The 23,120-nt window shown below is 40.7% G+C and overlaps 1 protein-coding gene across 2 annotated transcripts in view; it reads left to right on the top strand.

Moving 5' to 3' along the window:
- KITLG (KIT ligand) overlaps positions 1-23,120 on the top strand; it is a 107,293-nt gene that overhangs the window by 19,752 nt on the left and 64,421 nt on the right. For both annotated transcript variants that reach the window (XM_018047536.1, NM_001285670.1), the window contains 1 exon segment: positions 21,021-21,134. In XM_018047536.1, coding sequence (XP_017903025.1) covers positions 21,021-21,134 — 114 coding nt within the window.

Below are 23,120 nucleotides of genomic sequence, written 5' to 3'. Positions count from 1 at the left end.
AGAGACTCCAGACCAAGTGTGTGTGAAACTTTAGTCCTTGAAAAGCTCGTGAAGTGAGTTCCATTGTTAGGTCCATGTTATAGGTGAGGAAACTAAAGCAGAGAAAGATCTTTCCAAAGGCCATGAGGCAAGTCTGTAGCACAGTAGAGATTAAATCTAGAGCAGCCTGATTGTAGAATCACTGCTTCCCAGCTCCCCACTCTATAACTGTTCTCTGTGCCTGAGTAAACACGCTCTGTTTTCTAAAACCGTCTTGGATTATTACTGAAGCTGAAGTTGACTTTTGAAAGTCTACTTTTCAGGTTAACATTCACCTATTGCCCAAACAGTTCCATCTCACTATTGCTCCAGGTGGGGCTTCCCTGGTGGCTCAGAGGTTAAAGCGTCTGCCTCCAATGCGGGAGACCCGGGTTTGATCCCTGGGTCGGGAAGATCCCCTGGGGAAGGAAATGGCAACCCACTCCAGTATTCTTGCCTGGAGAATCCCATGGACTGAGGAGCTTGGTGGGCTGCAGTCCATGGGGTCACAAAGAGTCGGACACGACTGAGTGACTTGACTTACTTACTATTGCTCCAGGTAGAGATGAACCTGTCGATGCTGGGAGAGCTGATCCCGGATCTAAGCTCAGGGGTCAGTTTCACAATCTCTTTTAATCACCGTGTTGTGCTGATCTGTAATATATGAGGAAGGTGGGAAATGAATGGGATTGTGACATCCACTGTTAGTATAGTTTTTAATTTAAAAGTCAGCAGTTAGAAAACCAGGAGTAATGATAAAATAGCTACAGGCATACCTTCTTTTATCAAGCTTCACTTTACTGTGCTTCCTAGATATTGCTTTTTTTTTTTTTTTTTTAAACAAACTGAAGGCTTATGGCATCCCTACCTGGACCATGGCTTTCAGCATCACTCTTCCAATAGCGCTTGCTCACTTTGTGTGTCTGTGTCACGGCTTTTTGCAATATCTCAAACTTTGTCATTATTATAATACGGTGATCTGAGATCAGTGATGTTTCATGTGACTTCTGTGACTTACTGAAGACTCAGATGATAGGCAGCATTTTTTAACAATTAAGTGTTTTCTAATTAAGTTCTATACATTGTTTTAGATGTTAGGCTATTGCGCACTTGATAGGTGATGGCATAGTGTAAATACAACTTTTGTATGTAACAGGAAACCAATGTATTAGTGTGACTTGCTTGCTTTATTGCAGTGGTCTAGAACTGACCCTGCAATCCAAGGTATACCAGTATAGCTTTAATGGGCTTCCCAGGTGGTGCATTGGTAAAGAATTTGCCTACCAGTGCAGGAGATATGGGTCCAATCCCTGGGTTGGGAAGATCCCCTGGAGAAGGAAATGGCAGCCCACCCCAGTATTCTTGCCTGGGTAATCCCATGACAGAGGAGCCTGGCGGGCTATGGTTCATGAGGTAGCAAAGAGCTGGACGTGACTGGGCATGCACCGCACAGGCATAGCTTTAACAGTCTTGCCTTGGTCTACTGTGTGCCAGTCCTTTTGTATAACAGCTTTATATAACACAGTCTTCTTTATTAATCTTTTCAAATATCCAAAGAAATGTTATCATCATGCGAAAACCAAAAGGAACCTCACAGTTTCCATAATTTGTTGAAATTTACAGCATGTAAGTGACAGAATCAGGATTTGAATTTACATCTTACTTTGCCGATTTTCTTCTTTTCTAAACATCATCTCATCTCTTTCATAAGCAGTGAACCTGCAGTTGAAATATATTGTTACCAGAGGGACATGTCCTGGGCATGTCAAAAGTAGATACTTTTCTGGGCTTCAGGTGGTAGAATTACCAGAGGAACGTGTTTTAGGCATGCCATAGATACATGATTGCTGGGCTTCAGGTGGTAGAATTACATTAACAGTCTCATGAATTGCAAACCAAAAACTGCCTTTAAAAGAAAAAAAATTAAATGATTCTTATTTTACAATTTGAATTTTGAATATTAATGGAAAATTCCTAAGGAGAATTTAGACTGACCTTTGTGAGAAATAAATGCTCAGTAACTTAAATGTTTCTCTCCTAACATTGCTTGGGGTTTAGTTGCAGACAATACAGTCTACTCTAGCTAGTTTAAACATTAGGGGATATATTGAAGTATATTTGATGGCTTATGAAACCACTGGAAGGGCTAGAAGAACAGGTTGAGATTTCAGAATACTCCCACACCCAGAACGCAGTTAAGTCCAAGGCAGCCTGGGAAGCAGCTACATACAGCCGGTGCTGTCCAGCCAGGGCTGCTCCTGATGGCAGGCCCTCCCTGCAACCCTCCATCCCCAACCACCACTCAGCAAAATACATGCCCAGCATCCATCCAGCTTCTCTTCTCCTGGATTTTCTTTCCATATCAAATCTTACAGAGTTGTGCCTGACTGATAAAACCTAAGTCACATCTGCAACCATCGCTAACTGCAAAGGAATCCAAGACATGGAAGTTTTAATTTTGCAGCCATTACAATACAGAAGAATATGGTCAGAGAGAGCACGAATGGGAATTAAGGGTCAATTGACACTCACTATATTTAACTCTTCTTTTTTCAAGTTCCTCTAAATGAGGAGTATCTAACGTGTAACCCTTGAACCAAATGCAACCTCTCATACCTTTTCAGACATTTTCATTTTCTCTAATGATATAGCACCCATGATCTAGTGCAGCCTAAAATAGTATGTCTTGGACTTCAGAGAGTACCTAAGAATCTTGTTAAAAGTACACACTTCTGAGATGGACCCTCACAAATTTGGATTCCGCATGGTGCCCAGGAACCTGCATTCTGAATAAATACCCCCAGACGATTATACTTTGATCTAAACATAAGACAGCAGTTCCCCTTGTTTCAGTTGGGGCACCTTTCATGAAAGTGGGGGGAACATTTCAACAGTTGATTCAGTTCAACCAGAGGCATTCGGCATGTCCAGCACACATTGCATAATCAGGGAAGCTCATGCAGTGACCTTTGCAAATCTGGCTTGTCATCTGATGTGATGGAGAAAATGATCAAGATTGTGAGTGTTCTTTGAGCTCATGCCTTTGACCTCCTGGTTTTGATGCTATTTGGAACAGTCCCAGCAGTGTATAAAGACTGAGTCTATGTGTAGTCCAAAAACTCAGGTGGGGGAAAAAAGAAACTTCGTCTGAGATTTCCTGAGCTGCTTCCTCAGATTGAATCTTCTTAAAAATGAAAAGGGCCCGTGAGACCAAGCTTGTCACACTCCCAATAGCTGATAGGACAAGACATCTGAGCACATTTAATTACAGCCAGAGGGGGCGGTGAACACAAGAAGTTCTAAGAGGCTCAGGCATTCGGCCCAAATTCAGTGCATGAAGTCACAGAGCAACTGAAGCCCATGCTTATTTTCCATCCCTGAATTGTTTGGAGTTCAGAAGATTGTACAGATTTCGCAGAACTTTTGATTCACAGGAGATCACAATTTCAGAAGTGAGTCACATAGATGGAAGAAGATAAATTATCCTTTAGGTTTTGTAACTGTTTTTGGAAAGCTATAAACCCTCAGAATGTATATCATGATGATTCAATTTTAAGAGCAATTAATTAACACAATAGTGAATACTGCCAGCCCTAAAGAATCAGTGCTCGTAAAGTGCTAAATTTTTGAGTATGTGGATTTCAGAACTGTCATTTTTTTTTCTTGCAATATTCCTATACTTCCCAATGTCGAGGGCCTGTTGCTCTTATTAAAAAACAAAAACAAAAGAACACTGATAGCAAAAAAGAATTGGCAACAGATGTGTAAACCTAGGTTCAACATTGAGCTAGCACCCACTGGTTTTCTAGACCAGCTTGGTTTGTTACATATCCTCTTCCTCTTCATATTGATTAGAATTAGGTCACCAGCTAGCATCTCTATAAAACACATCTTTTCTCTCTGCATTGATGTAACTTCTGAAGATCTATATTTATGAATAGCAATGACCTATCTGTTACCATTGTTTCTAATGAAATCTGCATTGCTGCACAAAGCTTATTCTATCACATGTGCTTCTATTAAAAGTATTAACAATAAAACTTCAACACCTAGCCCCTAGATTCTAGCCTGAGGTAGAAGTCCTTTGTAGATATTTTCATACAGGGGCAAAGTCTCTGAGCTAACTTGGTTCTCATTAACCACAGGAAAGTTCTCTATGCTCAGGCTATTTAAGGTGGAAGAAGGCTTAGTTACTCATTTTAGCCCATTATTATTATTATTTTTTTGATGTGGGCCAGTTTAAAAACTTTTATTGAATTTGTTACAGTATTGCTTCTGCTTTATAATTTGGTTATTTGGCCTTGAGGTATGTGAGATCTTAGCTGCCTGACCAGGAATCAAACCTGTACTCTCTGCCGTGGAAGGTGAAGTCTTAACCACTGGACCAGCAGAGAAGTCCCACCCCATTCTGATAGAGGTGCCTTTTCTCATCTGCCAAGACTAAAGTTAACTTTCTAGCCATTCTAGGCATTAGCCACTCTCTGTGGTGGTAAGCCCTTGAAATTTGCTCGCTCTCATTGACCCCTGTGGTCCATCCTCCATGGTCTCACTCCATGGAAACAGCCCTCATCAAGGTCAGCTCCTCTAGGTCCTCTTCCGACAACCAACTGGTTGACATCTTTTAGTGCTTGTTGTATTGATTATACTCCCTTTTGTACTTTTCTCCTCTGTTGGCCAGGGTACCCCCAAAGCAACGAATAAGCATCTCATTTCTGTTTGAATTCTCATCCTCTCATCTTCTATGTGGCTAATTCTTTCTTCTTATATGATGGTATTCTCCAGGGTTTTGGGTGATAACTTCCAATCCCCAGCTGCCACTTCTAACGGGCCCAGCACCACTTCTGCCTCAGTTACCCGTGGAAGTCATTTGCGACTCCCTCCCTTACACCCCACACTTTCTTTCTGTCTACTTCCACATGCTCTTGAACTTGTCTCTTTCTCTATTTCCACTGCCACTTATGAGTTAAGGGTCTCCTCCTGTGGCCTCTGGATGACTCCACTGACCTTTTAACTGACCTCCTGCTCCAGGCTTATTGCTAGCCCCCCTCCACCCCATCTATCCTTTATTCTGATTACTGACAAATTTTTCAAATATAAATCAGATCTTGATACTCCTTGCTGAAAATCCAGCAGGAGATCCCCATTGCCTTTAAAATAAAATTCAAATCAATTAGCGAAACTGGGAGGGCCTCTGCCTATCTTTCTACCCTCGTCTATTGTTGTGTTTTCCTTGAGACTCATTTTTCATTCAGTCATAAACATGAAGACCTATGAAAATGCCTCTTTCGCTTCTGCAGGCACCTGCTACTTTAATTTCTTTGCCACAGGTCTTCGTCCCAGCTCCCTTTGACCTGGCTACCTTCCTCTCACCTTTGTAAAAGAGGTCTCCTCCCAGAAGCTGTCACTGAGCCCCTCCATTACTCTCCCATCCCAAGGTCAGGTTTAGCTGTCTCTCCGGGCCCTTCCGCTCTTAGATGCTCTATCACTTAGTTGTGTTCGACAAGAGCTTGAGCTCCTGGAGGCCATGACCATATCTTCGGTATCATTACCTTCTGTAATTATCAGGTACTCCATATGGATCTGATGATGAATAAGTAGCTCTTCTTAGAAGTCTGAAAGCACTCACTTTTGTTTTTATCTGAAGGAACAACTTATCACTTCATTTTTTGAGCTCTCCCTTCCCTCTAGCTATGCAATTTTTTAAGGTACAGCAATCATAACCCGATTTACCTGCATTACTTGTCTACCCAGCCTAGTCATAATTTGAGATTGCTGTTTCACTTAGAAATTGATGCAGTTAAAGAGACCTGTATGTTGTCCACAGTACAGGCATTGTGAAGTGAAGGTTGCTCAGTCATGTCCGACTCTTTATGACCCCATGGACTATATAGTCCATGGAATTCTCCAGGCCACAATACTGGAGTGAGTAGCCTTTCCCTTCTCCAGGGGATCTTCCCAACCCAGGGATTGAATCCAGGTCTCCCACACTGCAGGCAGATTCTCTACCAGCTGACCTATGAGGGAAGCCATGGTAAATAAAACTTAATTGTTCATCAGATATAACAATTAAGTTGTTTGAGCAAACTCCTGGAGCTGGTGAATGACAGGGAAGCATGCTGCAGTCCATGGTGTGGCAAACAGACTTGACTTAGTGACTCAACAACAACAGAAGTTTTGCTAACTGACCCAGTGTTTTCCTTTCCAGTGTAGTGTAGGTCTTGGTTTAAACTTGGTCCAGGCATACAGATGGCCTACAGATGGCACATAAAAAGATGCAACGTATCGCTAATTATTAGGGAACTGTAAATCAAAACTACAATGAGGTATCACCTCACACTGGTCAGAATGGCAATCATCAGAAAGTCTACAAATAATAAGTGCTGGAGAGGGTGAGGAGAAAAGGGAGCCCTCCTACATTCTTGGTGGAAATGTAAATTGGTATGTCCACTATGGAGAACAGTATAGAGGTTCTCAAAAAAACTACAGAGTTGACACATGATCCTACAATCCCACTCTTGGGCATATATCCAGAGTAAACAATAATTCAAAAAGATACATGCACCCCAGTGTTCATTACAGCACTATTTATAAGAGCCAAGGCATGGAAGCAACCTAGATGTCCACCAGCAGATGAATGGATGAAGATGTGATACATGTATACAATGGAATATCACTCAGCCGTGAAAAAGAATGAAATAATGGAGTTTGTAGCAACATGGATAGACCTAAAGATTATCATGGTAAGTGAAGTAAGTGAGGGCTTTTCTGGTGGCTCAGCAGTAAAGAATCTGCTTGTCAATGCAGGAGACACAAGAGATGTGGGTTTGATCTCCAGGTCAGGAAGATCCCCTAGAGAAGGAAATGGCAACCTGCTCCAGTATTCTTGCCTGGAAAATTCCATGAACAGAAGATCTTGGCAGGCTACAGTCCATGGGGATAAAGAGTTGGACACAGTTGAGCATGTATACCTGCACATTGCTGTTGCTTCAGTTGTGTCTGACTCTTTGTGACCCCGTGGACTGTAGCCTGCCAGGTTCCTCTGTCCATGAGAGTCTCCAGACAAGAATACTGGAGTGGGTTACATGCACATTACTATATATAAAAGAGGTAAACTCGACCTACTGTATAGCCTAGGGAGCTATATTTAATCTTATAATAAACTAAGAATGGAAAAGAATATTCATATTCAACTGAATTACTTTGCTGTCTACATAAACATTGTAAATCAACTATACTTCAATAAAATTAAATTCAAAGAATAAACTTGGTTTCGGGGGTTTACTAGCAGAGTGGCCATAAACAAATTACTTAATCTCACTAAATCATGTGTTACTCACCTACAAAATGGGGTAATAATAATCTACCTGATTGGTGAGAAAGTCATATGAAATATCGCAGATTGCAATGTGTGGCCTTTCGTAGGAGTCAATATATGTGAGTCATTTCCCCTTTTAAATAGTATTTACATATAGAGTAAGGATGAACTGTCACAGGGCGTTTCTCCTCCCACCCCCATTCTTTCCTATAGATTATCTTGAAGTCCTTAAATTCTCCTTTTACTTTAAAGCCATTGCCTGCCTTTTGCTATTAAGCAGTTCCCTTCAGAATGTTCAGATTTTGTTATAAGAGCATACTTACCCATATTTCAAAATATTCTACTTCACAAAAAGACCTGCACTGAGAAAGAGAGAAGAGTGAATATCTTTATAGGATTTTATTGGACTGACTGGACTTCAAGCTGGTTTGAGTTTCACTTAACTGGCCTGTTAACATCTCCTTTCCTGATAACGGTAAAAACAACCAATCCGTTGTTTCTTTTGCCCCTTCAAGATTACTGGACAATCTCTAGAGAAGAATTCGAATCTGTGTAGGATGCTTCTGTATTTTCTTTATAATGTCGGATGGCAAAATCTTGCTGAGCAATAAAAAATCTGAAGGAAGAAGTCACATAGAACTAAACGGTTATTCACTGACTGACAATCTGCTGTTGCTTTAGGTAAAGATTATTTTGGGAGGATATGGTTTGTATGACCTCAGAAAATCTGAACTCAGGACTCATTCCTATACCTGTATCTTGGTAACTTGCTTTCCTGGCTCTGGGTGGCTGAGCCAGTTGGCTGTCTTCCAGAGCACATTTGGGCTACAAGGGAACTGCCTGCTTGGCTAGCTGGCAGGCAAGATTAAAGAGGAGATGAATGTTGTTTCTGGCAGCAGCTGCTGTTTTGTTCAGGGCAGTCCTAATACCAGTCTGTAGTTCTCTGCATAAAGAAAAAGGCTACACAGACGCCTTGCTTACCTTTTCGACTTTGAAAAGTCTGTAATGTGGACCCTGGAAATGCATATTTTAAAACCACTTTTCACGTGCATAGAAAAGTTTGCTTTTTTTTCCAGGTTTGGAGAATTAGAATCTTCTGGTTTCCCGAACAGCATATGTTGCCCTGATGTTCTTGGTCTGCATGCGTGTTAATTTCTACTAAAAGGAAAGGAGTCTGCAACCTGACTTCTATGTAATAACACATGTTCAGATCAAGTAGCCCGTTTGCTTTAGGGGGCTTTGCAGCTCCTTTTTCTGGCATGTGGCTTTTTATTGTAAGAAAGGCTGTTTTGCTTCCGAAGAATTGATGAATGGGTGAATGGTCCACTAGAGTCTCTTGAGACTGGTTCTCAACAAAAACAAATTTAGATAACACCTTTGCTTTAGGGGTCTTCAGCCTCATCTTCCTGTAAATTTTCTCTTTTCAAGTTCCTTTTCAGTACTGTCTGCCACTGTTAAAACCTGCTCCCAGAAAAAAGACCCGCTATATCTTGTCATTCACAGTTGAATGTGAATTTTAGTCCCTGTCACCTCCCTCTATTAGGACTGTTTCTACTGTTTATTTTGCTTCTGGTAGTGCCTATAGATTTCTCATTTTTCATCATGTAAATAAGCTGAGGGCTCTTTAACTATGAAAGGGTTATTGGAATTGTGTGTGTCATGGGGAGGACGTGGGGGACACTTTTGACGCATGCCGCTAAATTAAAAAAAAAAAAATCTAGAAACGGCCGACAATAAGATTAGTTTAATGTGTCTGTGCAGTGAAAGGTTATCATGAAATGAGGGGTTATCATACAATGAGCGTGACCTAGAGAGAAAAGTTGTACAATGCTAAAACAAAGTAGCCGAAGAAAAATGTCATCTGCAGAAGCAGAGTGTTACGGAAAAAACAGCAAGATGATTACCCAAGCCAAAAAGACACATTGTAGAGCTGAAGTCACAAACGAGGGACATTTTGCTTCAGCTTTCTATCTCCATAGGGTGTGTGTGTACGCACCTGCCCACGCGTTCAGGCACCCGCATACCCTTGTTGAAGTTTCCAGAAGTTAGAGAAAGAGGAAGGGAGAGAAAACAAAGATAAATATTTTGTCGATGGATTGGAACACCTCACTTCATTGGAAGTCAATTGTCTGTTAACCCAAGCTACTCTCAACACAGCTGAGAACTAAGAAATAAATTCAGAAAGCCATCTGACCCCCAAATTAGTGTCAGAATACCTATGCACTAAAGATCAGGCTCTTTGTTCATGCAGGACTGATTCTATAAAGTCCTTTCTTGGACTCTTATTTGTATGATTTTGAAGCAGTTCTTTCTCTGACTTCCTAGACAGTCCAGAACCTGCAGGGCACACAACAAATCACTGCACAGCACCTGTGGTTTGGAAAGTTTTCACTTGATTCTCACCAGCACTCCATGAACATGGAGGCAAAAATGATTCTCATTGTAGACACTGATAAACAGATACTCAGAAGGATTCACTGGCTTGTTTGAAGTCACACAGTGAGGGGCTCAGAGGTTTTTCTGGATCCGCCTTCTGTCCCCTGCCATCACACTACAGGTTTTCAAAAGCGTGAACTTTTTTTCTTTCTTGTCCTTGGAAACCTTTGTTCAAACAAAATCTTACCCGGAAGCGTGAACAAATAGAACAGAAAAAAAAAAAAGCTGAGTTGCTTGCTTAAAGCAAGCTTCGGGCGCCCAGAATTCTGGTGAGGCAGTATATTTTACTTCCCAGGAATAACTTGAACATTGCACAGTGCTCCATTCATTGCTTAATTCATCCAGAAAGTAAATTTATTGAGCTTTGATTTATTTTTCTATTGGTGTTGGAACAAGTATGATCACCAATTTAGTGACGTAAAACAATACAGATTTATGACATGGTTTGGAGATTCCAAAGTCCAAAATGGGACTTACTGGGCTAAAAGCAAGGTGAGACCCTGTGTTGTCTTAAAGTCCATAAAGGAGACTCTTTCCTTGCCTTTTTTCAGCTTCTAGACGCCACCAGCATTTCTTGACTCCTGGTCTCTTACTTCCGTCTTAAATGCCAGCAGTGGCAAGTCAAGTCCTGATCATTGTCACATCTTGCTGACCCTTCTTCCATCATTGCATCTCTTTGACCAGCTAGAAAGGTTCTCAGTTTGTAAAGACCAGTATGGTTAGGTTGGATTTAGAGAATCAAGGATAATCTCTCCCATCTCAAGGTCCTTTGCGTAGTCACATCTGCAAAGTCCATTTTGCCATATAAGGCAATATATTCACAAATTCCAGGAGTTAGGACGTGGCTGTCCCTTTTGCCGCTATTCTGTCTACCGTAAGTACTGCCCCGCCTCCCATGGGATGTGTGTTATATTTGCCATGGAGACTACAAGAGGCTAGATATGGGCATATTAGCAGTAAAGCTATGTTGCAAATCATTACCTGATGATATGGGGGAAATAAGTCGATTAAGACACAAACCAACAAAACTAAAAATACAATTGAAAAACAGTCGTTCAAACAAGTACAGTAATTTGGAGCTCCTCGGAGAAGGACAGTCACAACTACATAACCAAAATGCTTTTCCCCTCTAGCTTTTTTGAGGTTGTTCAGTCGCCCAGTCGTGTCTGACTCTGCAGTCTCATGGACTGCAGCACGCCAGGCTTCCCTGTCCTTCTCCATCTCTTGGAGTTTGCTCAAATTCATGTCCATTGAGTTGGTGATGCCATCCAACCATCTCATCCTCTGTCATTCCCTTCTCCTCCTGCCTTCATTCTTTCCCAGCATCAGGGTCTTTACCAATGAGTCAGCTCTTCGCATCAGGTGGCCAGAGTATTGGAGCTTCAGTGTCAGTCCTTCCAATGAATATTCAGGGTTGATTTCCTTTAGGATGGACTGGTTTGACCTCCTTCCTGTCAAAGGGACTCTCAAGAGTCTTCTCCAACACCATAGTTCAAAAGCGTTAGTTCTTTGGCACACAGACTCTTTTATTGTCCAGCTGTCGTATCCATCCATACATGACTACTGGGAAAACCATACCTTTGACTAAACAGACCTTTGTGGGCAAAGTAATGTCTCTGCTTTTTAATATGCTGTCTAGGTTTGTCATTGCTTTTCTTCCAAGGAGCAAATGTCTTTTAATTTCATGACTTCAGTCACTGTCCACAGTGATTTTTGGTGCCCAAGAAAATAAAGTCTATCACTGTTTCCATTGTTTCCCCATCTATTTGCTATGAAGTGGTGGGACCAGATGCCATGATCTTCGTGTTTTGAATGTTGAGCTTTAAGCCAGCTTTTTCACTCTTATCTTTGACCTTCATCAAGAGGCTCTTTAATTCCTCTTTGCTTTCTGCCATAAGAGTGGTGTCATCTGCATATTGAGGTTATTGATATTTCTCCTGGCAATCTTGATTCCAGCTTGTGCTTCATCCAGCCCAGCATTTCACATGATGTACTCTGCATGTAAGTTAAATAAGCAGGGTGACAATATACAGCCTTGATGTACTCCTTGCCCAGTTTGAAATCAGTCTGTTGTTTGAGGTCTGGTTCTAACTGTTGCTTCTTGACCTGTATACAGGTTTCTCAGGAGGCAGGTAAGATGGTTTGGCATTCCCATCTCTTTAAGAATTTTCCATGGTTTGTTGTGATCTACAGAGTCACAGAACCAGAGATCAAATTGCCAACATCCTTTGGATCATAGAAAAAGCTAGAGAATTCCAGAAAAACATCTAATTCTGCTTCATTGACTACACTAAATCCTTTGACTATAGATCACAGCAAACTGTGGAAAATTTATTGAGGTATGGCTGACAAATAAAATTGTATCTATTTAAGGTGTATGATGGGGTGTTTTGATATATGAATACATTGTGAGATGATGACCACAGTCAGACTGTCTACAGTCACCCATGTGTATATGTGTGTGTATGTCTGTGTGTATGATGAGTACACTTGAGATCTACTCTTAGAAACTTCAAGTGAACAATGCAGTATTATTAGCTAGAGTCAAAGTGCTGTACACTAGGCCTTCAGAACTTATAAATGAAAGTTTGTAACCTTTAATCAATATCTCCCCGTTTATTCCACCCCCTAGCCACCTTTCCATTCTACTCTTCATTACTATGAGTTCACCTTTTCTTTTTTTTTGACAAACAGGAGATCATATGATATTTGTATTTCCCTGTCTGGCTTGTTTCATTTAGTCTTTCCTTTATTTGATGAGAATGAATCATCAAAGAAAAGCAAAGTTTAATATTTCTAGTCACTGTTTAGGATATCAGGGAAGTGTGTGTACTATATATTAGAATAGTTTCTGCATAGAATAATATGGAAAAAATACTTTTCCATTTAAAAAAGTAAGCTCCTCATTTCAACCCTCTCCCAGAAATACTGATAGGGAGTTATTACTACTGCTGTGCAGAATGCTCAATACGTTTCTACCCTGACTGCTCCTCCATCCTAATGTTTAGTTATGCCTGAGTGAATGATTAGATTTTATGAAAGATGAATACTCATCAGTAGCAAAGTACATGACCCTTGAAGAACATGAGTGTGAACTGCATGGGTCCACTTATATATGGATATTTTTCAATAGTAAATACTGAGGTACTACACAGTCTCAGATTGGTTGAATCCCTGGATGCTGAGGAGCCAGGGACAGGGTGGGCTGACTATAAATTATATATAGATGACTGCTGCATTGCTCAAGGGCCAACTGTATATGCAACATCAAATTACAATTTCAGTGTAATAGCTTTAACATAGTGCTTCATGAAATATGTTTCTCAGAGAGACTTGTTTTTTATTTTTTTATTTTATTGAAGTATAATTGTTTTACTATGTTGTGTTAATTTCCAGTGTGCAGCAAAGTGATTCAGTTACATTCATGCATTCTTTTTCATGTTTTTTTTCCATTATAGTTTATCCCAGGATATTGAATATGAGTCTCTGTGCTATAGAGTAGGATCTTGTTTATCCATCCTATGCATAATACGTTGCAACTGCTAGTCCCAAACTTTCAGCCATTCCTTTCCCATCTCCCCTCACCTTTGGCAACCACAACTACTATGTCTGTGAGTCTGTTTCCGTTTCTTAGGCAAGTTCACTTGTATTGTGTTTTGGATTCCAGATATGAGTGATATCATATGGTGTCTGGCTTCCTCGGACTGACTTCACTTGGTGTGGTAATCTCTAGGTCTATTCATGTGGTTGTAAATGGCACTGTTGCAGTCTACTTTATGGTTATTGTGCCATTCCATACATGTATCGCATCTTTATCTGTTCATCTGTTGATGGGCATTTAGGTTGTTTCCATAGCTTGGCTATTGTAAATAGTGGTGCAGTGAACATTGGGGTGCCCGTATCTTTTCAAATTATAGTTTTCTCATGATATATGTCCAAGAGTGGGATGATAAAATCATATGGAAAACATCTTTAGTTTTTTTGAAGAACCTCCATACTGTTTTCCATAGTAGCTGCACCAATTTACATTCTCTCAGGAATATTTGAGTGTATTAACAGATTTAAGTTTAGTCCTGCCCAAATAGGCCCTAATAAATTGAGCAAAGTCATCTTTACAGATGTTTGTAGATAGTTGATCCAAAAGAAATTGTTGCCCTGGTAAAATTACTTTGCAGTTGTTAATAGATTTTGAATGTCTTACAAAACTTACAATTAATATATATGTTTAAACGCTCAAAAACATATAAAATTATAAAATTAAAAGTTCTGAAAAATGTAAAATATTCAGCTTTGACTTGGAAACAAGCTTGTCTTCATATGCATGGTATTTAAATAATTATTGAAGTCTTTGAGAGATGGTGTCAGAGTCCTCCCCAGTGATATAACAGCTTCCTGGGAGTGCTATGACAGTACGAGGTGGTGAAGAGGACAGGGTTTCAAACTGCGCACACTTGAGTTTTCATTCTGATCTCACCACGGAGTGAAAGTGAATGTCACTCGGTAGTGTCCGACTCTTTGTGACCCTATGGACTATACAGCCAATGGGATTCTCCAGGCCAGAATACTGGAGTGGGTAGCCTATCCCTTCTGCAGCAGATCTTCCTGACCCAGGAATTGAGCCAGGGTCTCCTGCATTGCAGGCAGATTCTTTACCAGCTTAGCTATCAGGGAAGCCCTCACCATGTAGAAGTCACCAAATCTCTCCTTATTTTGGTTTCTTCATCTTCAAAATTAAGATAGATAAATCTTAAATTTTGTTTGTGATCAGTTGGACAAAATGTTTGGTACTCAGTAAATATTCAGTAAGGGAAAGTTGTATTCACTGCTGTTCAGAAAGCAGCAGCATTTGTGCACACATTCAGACATCCTGCCTGGTGGTACTGATGACCTACAGTATACAGTCTATTCAAAGCCAGGCCCTCTGTTGGAGACCTGGGTCTCACCCCTTCCTGTCCTCAAGAACATTGCTCTAATGTACCTTTCTTCTGACCTGCAGTGCCAGTTGCATCTCCTTCTGGACTGTCCCCATAGGTATACAGACAGCCTGGTATTTCTACCATCTTACAAATAAAAGTCTCCCTCCATTCCAACCTAATTCTTCACCAACCACATTCTCACTTTGTTGTTATTTCTTTGTTTATTTATTTACTTGCTATCCTTTGAAAGACACCTCTTTTAAAAAAGCTATCTGTATGCATTGTTTCTAATTGCTCACCCTTCACTCTCAAATCCGCCCCTCCCGGGCCTTTTCCAAACTGTTTTAATAAAAATGCTCTTGTTAATGTCACCAGTGACCTCTGTGCTGCTAAATTCAGTGATCAGTTCTCAGTCCTCATTTTGCTTGATCTGTTATGAGTATTTGATGTAGTTCATAGTTTGATCTCCTTAAGGTATTTTTACTGTTCCTGGTTTTTTTTTTTTTAACCTGGGTTCTTCCTCTTCCTCCTCCCCTGGCTGTCTCTCAGGCTCCTTTGTGTGTTCTAAATCTTTTTCCAGAGCTCTTAAGGTTGGAGCACCATAGGACCCAGTTATTTGTTCTTTTTTCTGTTTGTATTCACTCCTTTGATAGTCTCATCCACTCTTTTGCTTAAAATTCCATTTATGTATCAAAGGCTGTCATATTTATATATCCAGCCCAAACTACCCTCCTCAGTCCAGATTCGAATATCCTGACCTACTTTCATCACTGGGATATCTTAAAGACATCTCAAACTGAGGACATTCAAAACTTTACTCCTGACATGACCCCCCCAAACCTCCTCTACCCCTCAGTCATTCCCGTATTGATAACTTGATGGCAATACTGGTCCATTCAGTTGCTCAGACCAGAATCCTTGGAGTCATCCTTGACTCTGAGCTAACAACCTCTAAGCAGTACACGGCGACAGCCCTTTCTTGCGTGGATTATAGTAGTATCCCCAAATTGGTCTTCCTGTTTCTACTTGTTGTTAAAGCCTGAGTCTATTCTTACCACAGCAATCAGAAGTGATCTTTTTAAATTTTTTTTTTTTTTTAGGGAAAGAACTTATATTTTTAGAGCAGTTCATAGCAAAATTGAGAGGAAGGTACAGAGGTTTCCCCAATGCCCCTTACCCCGCACATGTAGGGCCTCCCCCATTATCAATAATCTCCCACCAGAGTGGTGCATTTGTTACAGCTGATGGACTTACACTGATACACTTAAATCACCCAGAGCCCATAGTCTATGCTAGGGTTTACTCTTGGTGGTGTATTTTCTGTGAGTTTAGACAAACATATAATTACATATATTCACAATTATAGTATCATATAGAGTACTTTCACTGCACTAGAAGTCTTCTGTGCTCTGTGGGCTTCCCAGGTGGCTGAGTGGTAAAAAGAAAATCTGCCTACTAATGCAAGAGACGGAGAAGGCACTGGCGACCCACTCCAGTACTCTTGCCTGGAAACTCCCATGGACAGAGGAGCCTGGTAGGCTGCAGTCCATGGGGTCGCACAGAGTCAGACACGACTGACGCGACTTAGCAGCAGCAATGCAAGAGACATGAATTCGATCCCCGGGTTGGGAAGATCTCCTGGGGAAGAAAATGGCAACCCACTGCAGTATTTTTGCCAGGAGAATCCCATGGACAGAGGAGCCTGGTGGGCTGCAGTCCATAGGGTCGCGCAGAGTCGAACACAGCTGAGCACACATGCATGCATGCTCTGTCTGTGCACGCCTCCTGCTCCAACCCATGGCAACACTGATCTTTTTACTGTTTGCCCAGTTTTGCCCTTTCCGGAATGACAGAGGAGTTGGAATCAAATGGTGTAGAGCCTTTTCATATTGGCTTCTTCACCTTGTAATGTGCATTTGTTTCCTCTAGGTCATTTTATGGCTTCATAGCTCATTTCTCTTTAGTGCTGAGTAAAAGTCCATTGCCCAGATATACCACAGTTTATTCATCTATTCACCTGCTGAAGGACATTCTGGTTGTTTCCAGGTTTTGGCAGTTTTGAATAAACTGCTATAAAAATCAGTAAGCAGGTTTTTGTATGGATATATATTTTCAGCTCCTTGGGACAGGACCAAGGAGCATGATTGCTTGATCATATGGTAAGTGTATATTCAGTTTTGTAAGAAAGGACCAGGTTTTTAGTATTATTATTATATAATATGTCATCTGTCTGCTATGCTCAAAATCCTGCAACGAATCCATCTTGGTTCACAGTAAAAGTCAAAAATCCAGAGGAGTATACAAGACCCTACATGATCTGACCTGTTCTCTTTGACATCATCATCTTCATTGCTCGCTGCTTTAATCTCACATGCATGCATGTGTGCTAAGCTTCAGCCCTGTCCAGCTCTTTGCAACCCTTTGGACTGTAGCCCACCCGGCTCCTCTATCCATGGGATTCTCCAGGCAAGAATACTGAAGTGGGTTACCATGCCCTCCTTCAGGGGATCTTCCCAACTTAGGGATAGAACCCAAGTCTCTTGTCTCCTGTGTTGGCGGATGGGTTCTTGACCACTAGCACCACCTGAGAAGCCCTGCTTTCTTCTTGCTCTTCCTTAAATAAAGCAGGTTCCTTAAATCAATGAGATGCATTTCTTTTATAATGGTGGGGGGAGGTACACTTTCTAAAAATTGTCAGGGTAGTGACATTCCAAGTAGGTTTTTTCTTTATTCTCCAAGTGTTTGGTAATGATAATATATTACTTTAATAATAAAGTATCTTGAAAGATTCAATTGAAAACAACAAAATAGACCTTAGGGACTTAGCAGTATCTTCTCTTTCTCTGTCTGTAACACTCTCCTACAGACATCTGCATGGATAATTCCCTTAGTGCCATCTAATCTTTGATAAAGCATTGCCTTCCCAATAAGGCCCCATCAAAATAGCATTCTTTTTGCAGTCATTCATATTGCAGTCTCTGGGGAAAGAGAGGTGGCGTTAATAGCTGGTACTGTGGCCTTTTCTCTAGATTCAGAGATGCCTGGGGATTTGACCTCTCTACCTTCCTCTTTGTATCAAGAACTCAAGTAATTGATAGGAGTATACCTAAACTTCACCCAAGAGAATTCTGCTGAAGTTACTAGGTAGCAGAACAACCACCAGTATGCATTTTATTGTTGAGACTGTTACTGGTGGGAGTAGCTATAATGGAGAATGAGTGGCAGCTCACGGCATGTCCCTGAAGGGGCTACTCAACTAGCGAGATACAAGCCTGAGAAGTGGTCCTGCCCACCCAGCATTGTGGATCATTGCCACATGCTCCAGGGATGTAGTGATATGTGGACATTAGAGATGGTTCAGGAGTCAGTCATGAGTTCTACCCTGCTGTGTGCTCTTTGTCACCGCTCCTGTTTCCCTTCTCAAAGCTCAGTAGTACACTTGGTGCTGGGTGAAGCCTCCAAAGCCTCATGAGTGTAACTGTCACCTGGAACCTAAGACCCTGTTGCTAGTAGAGAACAGTAGGCATTATAATTCCAGTCCCTGTACTGAGATCTAATTTTTCTCTTTTCATGGTGCACTTTTGACATACTATATAATCTGGGTATTTATCAGTTTTATTGGTCATGCTATGCCTTCTCTCGCTAGAAGCTAAGCTTCATGAGGGCAGGGATTTTTGCTTTTTTTTAAACTAATGTATCCACAGCATCTAGAACAGTGCCCAGCACACAGTAGCACTAGGTGCTTAACAAATATTTGCTGAATGAATGAATGAGTGAACAAATGTTTGTGTAGTGTTTCTTCAGTGTCCGGCATAAGACAAGGTAAAGAGAAATCAATAGAATTTTTGCCCTTATATTTCTTTTTTTTTTTTCATTCAGTCTTACTGAGATATAATTGACATATACCCTATATAAGTTGTACAGTGTAGTGATTTGACTTACATACATCATGCAGTGATGACCATATTAAGATTAGTGAACATCTGTCATCTCATATAGTTACAAAAGTAAAGAAGCAGAATTTTTTTTCCTTGTGATAAGAACTCTTGGGATTTACTCTCAGACAACTTTCATATGTAACATGGAGCAGTGCTAACTATATTTATCATGTTATACACTACATCCCTTGTAGTTATTTATCTTTCGACTGAAAGTTTGTATATTTCGATCACCTTTATTGAATTCCCCCTCCCTCATCCCTGTGCCTTTATATTCCTTACAGCCTAGAATATGAATAAGGTTATTAGGGATTGGCCCTTTATAGAGATCCTTAGGGAGGATCCCAAAGTCAGATCATGAAAGAGGGTGTTGGAGAAATCTGTTTCAAGGGAGGGTTAGATTTTAGCGATGACAGTATGAAAGACACTTTGAGTTTAAGCACTGTATTTACACACATGAAGGGAAACTCTTAGGGGAGATGTTATGTGTTGGGATTGTCTAAAAAGCAGAATCCCCCAAACAAATCATTTACACCAGCGGTTCCCAACCTTTTCGGCACCAAGGCCCAGTTTCATGGAAGACAATTTTTCTACAGGCCAGGGTAGAGATGGGGATAGTTTGGGGATGATTCAAGCATATTACATGGATTGTGCATGTTATTTCTATTATTTATAACTCAGCTTTACTTCAGATCATCAGGCACTAGATCCCAAAGGTTAGGGACCCCCAATGTACACAATTTAGTCTTTATTTTTGGCCCAAGGGAGAAGAGCAGGATCCCACCAAGCTCAAAGTAGCCTTAAACAAAATTAAGCAGGATTGCTTAACATTCATAGATTACAATGGTAAACAATGAAGGGATTTTAGTTTTGTTCACACTCCATTATTATCTATGTAGGTAGTATTGTAGTCTTAGAAATTTCAGTAAATGGTCATTGTAACTTGGTCCAGTATAGTATCTATTAAGGTGGCAGATATTAATTGAAAATAATAATCCAGTTACATTTAATACATGGCTGGTTACATAATAAGTAGGAAAGATTTCTAGCCATGTGCAGGTGGGCCTTTGTGTAATTTTAAGATTCCGTAGATGAATGTTAATTCATAAAAGAATTCTCACATTTTAAAATATCATCACATCTCTATGCCTATGCTCCTGTTGTTTATTTTTCCTGGAATGCTCATCCCCTCCCTGTCACCTCTTGCAAATTCCTCCTCTGTCCACCAGAATCCAGTTGGAGTCACATTTTCTCTGAGGCTTTTCTTGGCACTGCCTTTCTGCCACGAGTTCTCTCCCTTAAGATTAATTGATTAATTGCTTTCTCCTCTGGGTTCCCAAAACATTTATCACGGGGTGTGGGTATTACTTATTTCCCTGAACCTGCATTTCAGGGCAGTCTTATCACCTTTGTTTTTCTGGCTGGCTTAGTCCCTGTCTCGTACAAGTTCAATAAATAGGTACCAAATTTGAAGCATTAGACTCTTTTTTAACCTTGATCACTGATTCATCTAGCAAATATTTAGCAAGAGCTTTTTATATTCCAGGTGCTGTTATGTCTTATAAAGATACTGAGGGGGAAAAAAATAGATGCCCCAATTTTTGGAAATACAAAACATAGAGTGATAAGAAAAAGTAAGCCATGCATAAAAGTAACTATTTAACATGGTTGAAAGAGTTATTTGGAAAGAGAGGTAGCGTGTGTGTGTGTGTGTGTGTGTGTGTGTGTGTGTGTGTGTGTGTGTGTGTGTGTGTGTGATTACTTCATGCTGGTATGCAAAAATGTCTTCTCATTGACTAAAAAAAATATTTTTCCTTGTTAAATCGCTAAAAAGCTGATAGAAAACAATGATTCTTTTGATATCTCACCAATTAGATTACATTCTCTCCTAAATATCTCTCCCTCACTTTAACTGGGTGTTCCAGTAGGTTATTGGGTTAAAGCAATGCTCAGAGTTTTGCTGTTACTTGCCATACAGTCTACATTTAAAGTAGAGAAAAATTTTTTTGGTGCCTTAAGGTACAAATTTTATGCATTCCCTAGTTTTTAGAAAATAGCTTAAGTGATAAATTCTTTTCATGTTGCTACAAGTTCATTCCTAATTGCCATTGGGGAATTGCCCATAGAAAGCTTTTGACAAAAGTTAAAGATACTGTCATTGAAATGAAAAATCCAAACCGTATTTTAACTGAGAATTTTAATAAATTTGGTTAGCATAGTTTGTGTGTAAGGCATTTAATTGTATTTAAGCCAACAGTATTAAAAGAAAAAAAAAAAAAACAACCCTCAAGATCAATTCTTTTTTCCACATTAAGGCAGAAAATGTTAGTTGTTACTAGTGTGAGTGACTATGGATATTTACTGACGGTCACCAGCATTTTTTCTCTTTTCATTTAGACTTGGATTATCACTTGCATTTATCTTCAACTGCTCCTATTTAATCCTCTCGTCCACACTCAAGGGATCTGCCGGAACCGTGTGACTGATGATGTGAAAGACGTTACAAAATTGGTAAGGAATGCTTTCAATTGCTCTGACTCTTGTACTTTTTGAAAAAGATTTCCTTTTTCTCTTGCCCCAGATTAGTGTCTTTCAGAGTCAGGAGAGAAGTCACTGAGTTATCCTGAAGGGTTTGTAGAGAGCAGGTCAGGAGATAACTTGCGGTCACGGAGCATCTTGTTGGTCAAGCTGGCCGCCGCACCTCGCTTGAGGGACTTTGTTTCCTTGCTGGCCTCTTCTTCTCCTTGGCAGGCAGTGAAGGACACTGGCGAGGCTCTGTCTGCTGATGTGTGAGCACTAGCTTGCTCCCCATTATCTCGTAGGCAAGCTTCGTTTTCCCTCCACACGTCTTCCTGCTCTTCTCTAAGGAGCCTAACAAAAGGAGGTCTGAGCTGCTCATTCTCCCGTTTCCAACCTCTCTAAGACCCCGTTACACGCGGGTGGGTGTTTGCCCCCTCAGTAAACACAGCTGGAGTCGTTTGTTGCCCAAACGTTGACCAGACACATCTCCCACACCCATCCCCTCAGCAAAAGCCGCTTCTCACTAGTGCGCCTTCCTCACGGCCAGCCTCATGCCAGCTTCTCTCGAGACGCAGACCGCAGGGAGCGGGGCGTGGCAGCCTCTGAAATGGATTCCTCCCGAGCCTCAGGATCTGGCGGCAGTTGTACCTGTTCATTGGAGCAGCATTGTTTGCTTTTGGAATGAACACACTTTGAAAAGCTGTTTTGTAAGTTCCTGATTTAAACGAGCCCACTGGCACTCAGTTATTTGAATATTGTTTCGAGAGCAGAGTGATGTGAGAACAGGAACGAAATGAGGGTTGTAGTATGTAAAAAAGAAAGGAAAGTATATTTGTTGAGATATGTATCTTTCCTACTTTGATATGCATTTCCTGGTGTATATGTTGTTATTTTGGGTCATAGCCAAGCTTCAGAACAGAAGTTTAATGCTACGATCTGAGTCTTGCTTAGCTTAGTCTCAATGTAGAAATAAGAATATACACATACAATGTAGAATTAAGAATATACACATACAAGCACACACACACACACCGTCCAGATTTCTTTGGATACCTACAAAGTCCAGGCTTAAAAATATTCTCTGGTGCAGTATCTGAAGGTGTATCAACATGTTTTATTTGAGGGGCTGGTGATCCAAGCACGGTAACATTTGCCTCCTATATGGCCCAGCTGGGTTTAAGGATGGGCTGGGGGAAGTACTTTTTTCAAAACATAGATCATGATCCTTTTCCTCAAGTTGCTCCTTAGTTTGTGAGCCAAGGAACTATACTAAGGAGAAAACATTTATATTCAAAATTTGGTATGGGTCAAAGGCCCTCATGAAATGTTTGTTCGATGGATAAAGTACGGATGTTCATCACTGCGCAGCAACTAAATTATCTGTGACGTTCATGCAAGTCACAGGTGTCTGGGCCCCACTGTTTAAACAGGTCTGAGGAAGGGCTCTAGGCATCTACATTTTAAAGATATTCCTTAAAGGAGATTGAAGAACCATTGTTTTAGATGGTTTATGCTGTCAAAGTTTGGAGACCAAAATATTGTGACCTTACTTTAACCTCATTTCTTATTATGGCCAGTTTTATCTACGTTGTATCAGTTCAGTTCAGTTGCTCAGTCATGTCTGACTCTTTGCAACCCCCTGGACTGCAGTACTTCAGGCCTCCCAGTCTGTCACCAACTCCTGGAGCTTGCTCAAACTCACGTCCATAGAGTTGGTGATATCATCCAAATATCTCATCCTCTATTGTTCCCTTCTCCTCCTGCATTCAATCTTTATCAGCATCAGGCTCTTTTCTATGGAGTCAGTTCTTTGCATCAGGTGGCCAAAGTATTGGAGTTTCAGTTTCACCATCAGTCCTTCCAATGAATATTCAGGACTGATTTTCTTTAGGGTTGACTGGTTTGATCACCTTGCAGTCCAAGAGACTTTCAAGAGTCCTCTCCAACACCACAGTTCAAAAGCATCAATTCTTTTTC

The sequence above is a fragment of the Capra hircus genome, chromosome 5, assembly GCF_001704415.2.
Source record: "Capra hircus breed San Clemente chromosome 5, ASM170441v1, whole genome shotgun sequence".
Taxonomy (NCBI): Eukaryota; Metazoa; Chordata; class Mammalia; order Artiodactyla; family Bovidae; genus Capra; species Capra hircus.
The sequence above is the reverse complement of the archived record's forward strand: the minus strand, read 5'-3'. Positions and strand labels throughout refer to the sequence as shown.